This window comes from Apaloderma vittatum, unplaced genomic scaffold (assembly GCF_000703405.1).
Source record: "Apaloderma vittatum isolate BGI_N311 unplaced genomic scaffold, ASM70340v1 scaffold22135, whole genome shotgun sequence".
In the NCBI taxonomy this organism is placed as follows: domain Eukaryota; kingdom Metazoa; phylum Chordata; class Aves; order Trogoniformes; family Trogonidae; genus Apaloderma; species Apaloderma vittatum.
Genome location: NW_009716785.1, coordinates 17,564 through 23,487, shown reverse-complemented (window position 1 = coordinate 23,487; position 5,924 = coordinate 17,564). Strand labels below are relative to the sequence as shown.

Here is a 5,924-nt window from a genome sequence, read left to right as displayed (position 1 = left end):
CGCTGAAGCCTTTTGGGCTTGGGTAGGTCTGGCTTCCTCCCATGGGAACCTTGGGGTTATATTTCAAAAGGCACCTGCTGCTTTAAAGAAGAAAGGGAAAAAAAAGCTTCAATTGCACAGGATTTTTATTTCTTTTACTTGGTTTTGGCCCCTTTTCCAAGTTCTACTTGCCCAGTGATTTTACTTCCAATGAGAGGGGAAGGGCTGAACGCTGCAGCTCGTCTTGGCATGTTGAGCACAGAGCTCCTGGCAGATATTTTTCTACCGGCAATTAATTTTAAATGCAAAATATACAAGTGAGTATATGTTGAATCTCGGCCCTGATAATTTGCAGCAATTCATGGGGAGAACTCGGCATACACCGCATTAGCTGACAAGATTTATATCTGATTGATTTCATTCAATGTCATGTTTCCCTTAGGCGGATGAGGATTATATAGCTCTGCCTTCAAGAAGGAAGGCATTTGTTAATTACATTCATTAATTACATGGGCTCTACCAAATGGCATTCTCAAATGTGGAAAAATGCAAAATGTGCAGTCACATGTATTTATTTGTAATAAAAATACAAAGCCTTTAGGCAATGATTTTAAACAAGGACTTTACTAGACTGTCAGCAAAGTGTTATGGGAAGGGGGTTCACAGCTTAATACTTACTAGTACCTAAAGCAGAGGCCAGCACACAACAAAAATGCCGCTAAACACATACAAGCTTTTACAAAAGATAGAGACAGATAAAGTGAAGTAATGAAACATGAAGTGTTAAGACTTCATTTTATTAGCATATTTCTTCCTGTTGTCCCTCTGTCTGGTTTTTCGAAGGATAACCTGCACAGCTTTTGACGGCGAACGGGCCACGGTCCTTCTGTTGTGAGAAATTGGCAGAGGAGGGCTGAAGTTGATTTTTTTCATGCATCCTTCTGCATTAAAAAGATGCTTTCATATGGAAGACTCATCACCATTATAAAACTTGTAATTAGTGGTGTCTCTCAAACAACCTGCTGATAACCTCTGCTATGTCCATAGGCCCCGCAATGTCAGAGCCCTACTGCAAAATCTTAAGATTCAACAGAAGAACCTTAAATGGGAATAAGTTGCCATGTGTGTATCTTCAAAGTAGGAAGGAGATGTTAAAAGGCTGCACGTTTAAGTTTGAGCTCTCTCAGCTGTGCCACTGACTGGTTGTTTCTCACTGAGTATGTTTAAAACTCTCCCTAATAGGTTTCTTGATAGCTTCTTCCTTAAATACTATTTCTTTCAGACTTCAGAGGCTCTTTGGGCAGCAGCAAGGCATGCATTTGTGCTCACACAGCAGCACGTCGACCTCCTTTTCCTAAAGCCCTGCTGTGGTGCCTAGCCTTGAAGTCACTGAAGAAACATCGCTTATGTAGCACTGTTCTCCTTTCAGGAACTGCCATCCATCACTATGAAAACCAACATCCTGTGAGTTTGTTTCAAGCTTTCTGCCTCATCACCTGCTTCAGATAAGCTGTGCTCTGAGTTCTGCTGGAGAGACATGGCTTTCCGTGACTGGAAGTGGCTCCTGCTCTTGGGCAGGCAGAACACCTTTGCCAAGGCTTGGAGGGGCAGGAGGGGAGGCCCCTCTCTGCGCTGGAAGCGCTGCTGCCATTGGAGCGCTGGCAAGTCTCTGGACCCTGAGGTGAGAGCATTTTTGGAGGAGAACACAGAGGTCACCAGCAGCGGGCACCTCACACCAGAGATACGACTGCGCCTCCTCACTCCTCGCTGCAAATTCTGGAGGGAAAAACCTGACCTGTGGCCTTATGGGGACCCATTCTGGGCAATTTACTGGCCAGGAGGCCAAGCCCTCTCCAGGTACAGAGCACGTATCACTGAAGTTGATAGATCCAGTCTGCTGCGGGCCAGGGCATCAGAGCTGGCTTTCTTTGTAGTGATCCCTAGCGATGCGTATTTGTGGGTGTGAGAGCACATTATCCATACTCCTCTCTGCTTATAATAGGAGACATGCAATCTCTGCTGGTTAGCAGTTAAAGTTTCAGCACTTGCTTTATATATAGAATAGCTTACAGCTCCTAAGTTAAAATCTTTCATCTCCGGTGGCAATGCATGTGTTGACAATGGGGCTGAATTTGGATCTGTGGAAGAGTTGTGCAGTTGCCATCAAAACCTAGTGAGGTGTCTAATTCTATCGCTCATTGTCTCTCCAAAACAGGAAGATTGCTGTTTTGTTGTTAACTCATGATTTGGTTTTTTGAGGTTTTTTTTTCTGTAGGAGACAGACAGGAGTGTGCATGTGTGTCTGGTCTGTTGAGGAAAGTAGGTTTATGCTGATGCAGTTGGAGTGCTGGTTAGTCTGAGTCACTCTCCTCATTTAGGATTTCACCAGCCTTTATTGTCAAACCTTATTGTGGCTGTCTTTCAGTCTCATTAAAAATCACATTTTGAATTTTGGCCACTTACTGTCAAAAGGTCTTTAGTGTTCCTGATTCCCAGGAACTACTTAAGAGTTCTTTTATTCTGTAAAATCAAATCTCTCCCTTTGAACAGCAGAAAGGAATCATAATTGTTACAGCAAAGAACAACCTGTCAGATGAAAGAGAAGGATCTGAATTGGGCCTTTACTGCTTTTCTGCAAGAAAGCATAAACAAGAAGGTGTTTTTGACCAGGAAAGCTAAGTCTTACAGTTAAATTCAAAGTTTATTAGCTTGCCATGTAAATGAACTCGAGCACTCCTAAACATTGCGTAATTAAATTAGGTACAGTAATCTCTACACTTTGTTATCATACCATTCATATGGCCAGGTATTTGGGTAGCAATAATAATCACTCAGCATTTCACCACTTTACTGACTTACTGTTTATGCACTGTTTTGATATATTGGCAATGTCACAAACCAGCTGCATAATCTAGAAAAGTAAAAAGGCAGCATGAAAACCGTGGTGTTTCCACAAGATCAAGAGTCTCCTATTTCAAGCTATTCCTCTTGGTGTAACCTAAGATCCCTCATTATCCCAGCATGGCAGACAGCAGTCTCCAGCTGCAGAAGGATGTCCCTGCCAGGGAATGCGGCTGCTTCCAGCTGTCCTAAGTCACTGAAATCATTAGTGGTAACTAGAGAACCACTCAGCTGGAAACAAGGCACTTGCAGCATTAGGCCTGGTCATGCTCTATGCAGGTTCCTGCTGGAAAGTCATTGCAAATGCACTGCCCCTATAAAGGGGAAACTGAACACCTTCTGTGGAGGTTCCACCCCTGCTGGTAAACTAGAGGCTGCCCTCAAAGGTGTGAGGGACTCAGGGGGAGCCAAACAACTGAGTTGCTGAGCCTCTGCCCTGGGTGCCCTCAGGGAAGGGAGCATCTGTAGTAGCAAGTAATGCTGCAACATTATGGGAACAGTGTAACAATGCTGGCAGACCTCAGAGGAGAAGGTGATTTTAGTTAGAACTGAGCCAGTTTCACTCCTTGCATTCATAACCACATACTCAAAAGCACCAAGCTGTGCACATTCAAGCTGTCTGGTAGGATTCCTTGTGGTGACATGTAGAACAAGAGGTGTGGGATGTCAGGCCCTCCTCATGTTTCCTCAGTTTCTGCTCTGGGTATTTTGTGTCTTCTCAACCTTCCTGCTAACCTCTCTTAATGGCTTGAGCTAATTAATCTGAGGGTAGGGCTCGTGCGAATCTGTATACAGACCTGCTGGGATCTTGGTGCCAGCAACACGTGACACTCTTCTTAGGCCTCCTTCTGCCATTCCTCCTGGTGCTTCTAGGCCCAGCCATTCCCACCCATCCATTTGCCATTTATACCAACCTTACGTTTCCATTACAGTTCTCTGCACTGGAACCCAGTTACCAAAAGCTCTGCTTACCAGCAGCCCCATGTGAAAAGACAGCCATCACCTTCTGTGCCAGAAGACAACAGAAATGTAGAATTGGTAGTAAATTTGCAGTAACTTGTGTCACCTAGCGCTTCTTCCCTGTCACTTAGGGCCTTCCCCGTTGCAGGGATTGAATTTCAAGGCAATTGTAAAAGTTCTGAACCCTCAGTGATGGCTAGATGATTTGTAGTGTTTAACAATAACCACTGCTTGCCTTCTGTCCGTTCTCCATTTCCAGCCTAGAGGGTTTTTTCTGCTGATTCCTCTTGGCAGGTGTCAGCAACTAGATGAAGATACTTCAGCTCACTGCTGCTCTATTCTCATTTTCTTTTTGCTACTCAGGAACAACGTGAAGCAGACTAGAAGCGTTTGCATCTGTGTCTGCACAGCTCTGGAAAAGAAAGAGGAGAAATTCCTCTTCTTCCAAGCAGTTGCAAAAGAAGTATTTGAGTGCAATGGGTAGGCCTTGTCTTCTGAGAGGGGCAACATTCCCTGCAAATACATCTTCATGTTTCTTCAGTGAGATTGCCTTTAATTCCTGCAAATCCTTATCCACAGTTTACTTTCTTCTTTCTGATGCCAAGCACTTGAGTGACCTTGCAGTTTGTGCCCATTTACTTAGATAAGCTCACCTGTCAGAAGGAGCTGATTGTTTGGGAGGTGAGGGCGAGAAGGGAGAAAGACAGTGGTTCTTAATTTTTGTATCAGCGGAGACAAGTAAGGAGCTATGCACTTGCTGCCCGTGTGGAACAGTGTTTTTAAGACGGCATGCTTCATTACATGTGTGACAAGAACTCTTATGCAGTGTAATGTGAAACTGAGAAGTTCTCATAATCTTGTTCATTGCTTTAACAGTTTTTCTTTTCAGGTATATTTTGGATAACCCACACGTTGTTAAAGGACGATCGGTCTTAGATCTTGGAAGTGGATGTGGAGCAACAGCAATAGCTGCTGTGATGAGTGGTGCATCACAAGTCCTTGCTAATGACATCGACCCTAGTGAGCCCTTTTCTTTTATCTCTGTGTAGAGATATTATTTTTTAAAGCACATTTGACATTGACTTTTCTTTGCTCCCAGCTGGGAGCAATTCAGGTTCCAACAGAGTTCTAAGAATGTTAAAAAGATTAATGGAATTTGCCAGTGTTAAACACTGGGCTGTACCAGACTCGTGCACTGAGCAGATGTCCATAGCTCCATAGAATGAACAACCAGCAAAGTTTCTTTCAAATGTTTCCTATACACGATCACACTGGGTTTGGAAGAGAACTTCAAGTGCAGGCAGCAAGCTGGATTCTCTGTTGGACCATAGCATTTTCCTGCACTTTCACATGTTGGGGCCTAGATTTTACCTTTTTCTCCCAGACTGGTGTTTTCCCACAATTGCCTTATGAATTCAGTTTATTCATAATTTAATTATTCATTGGTTTGGGAGGAAGTATATCCATAGGTTAAGGCAGTTATATATTCTGGTTTGATTCCATGATTGGTTTCCAGTGGTATCTACTCCAGGAATAGTTCTTTCAGGTGTTATGCTGCAATGAGGATAAAATCACATCACTTTATGCCAGGTTTTGAGCCATAATGAAAACTGTGGAAGTCCTTAGAATAAACAAGAGATGAAAGATGCGTCAAAGAAATCTGTAACGGGGCTGAATGGCAGAATCCTAAAACATAACTTTGCTTTTATTTTTCTTCAGTTGCAGGAATGGCAATGACCTTGAACTGTGAACTGAATCATGTGAACCCCTTCCCCATCACTATTAAGAACATTATTAATTCAGAGGCTGGCAACTGGGACCTCATTGTACTAGGAGATATGTTTTATGATGAAGAACTTGCTGATGGGCTGCATGACTGGCTGAGGAAATGCATCACGACACAGCAAACCGAAGTACTGATTGGTGACCCTGGCAGGCACCAGTTTTCAAGCCACAGAATTCACAGCCAGTTGCACAAAGTTATAGAATATTCACTTCCCGAGTACACCAGACGAGAAAACAACGGATTAACATCAAGTATTGTCTGGAGTTATCAGCCCTCAAATAGCTCAGAAAACTGTTGA

General features: G+C 43.4%; 1 protein-coding gene across 1 annotated transcript; it reads left to right on the top strand.

Moving 5' to 3' along the window:
- The first annotated feature begins 1,516 nt into the window (after nt 1-1,516).
- Nucleotides 1,517-5,924, top strand: METTL20 (methyltransferase like 20). Its single transcript, XM_009869674.1, has 3 exons — nt 1,517-1,836; nt 4,730-4,860; nt 5,560-5,924. The coding sequence occupies exons 1-3, from the start codon at nt 1,517-1,519 to the stop codon at nt 5,922-5,924; spliced, it is 816 nt and encodes a 271-aa protein (XP_009867976.1).

Excerpts from the sequence above, each read along its gene's own strand:
- METTL20 (XM_009869674.1), top strand. The coding sequence starts at position 1,517 with ATGGCTTTCCGTGACTGGAAGTGGCTCCTGCTCTTGGGCAGGCAGAAC. Across the intron at positions 1,837-4,729 it reads GGAGGCCAAGCCCTCTCCAG|GTATATTTTGGATAACCCAC; the intron begins GTACAGAGCACG and ends TTTTCTTTTCAG. Across the intron at positions 4,861-5,559 it reads TGCTAATGACATCGACCCTA|TTGCAGGAATGGCAATGACC; the intron begins GTGAGCCCTTTT and ends ATTTTTCTTCAG.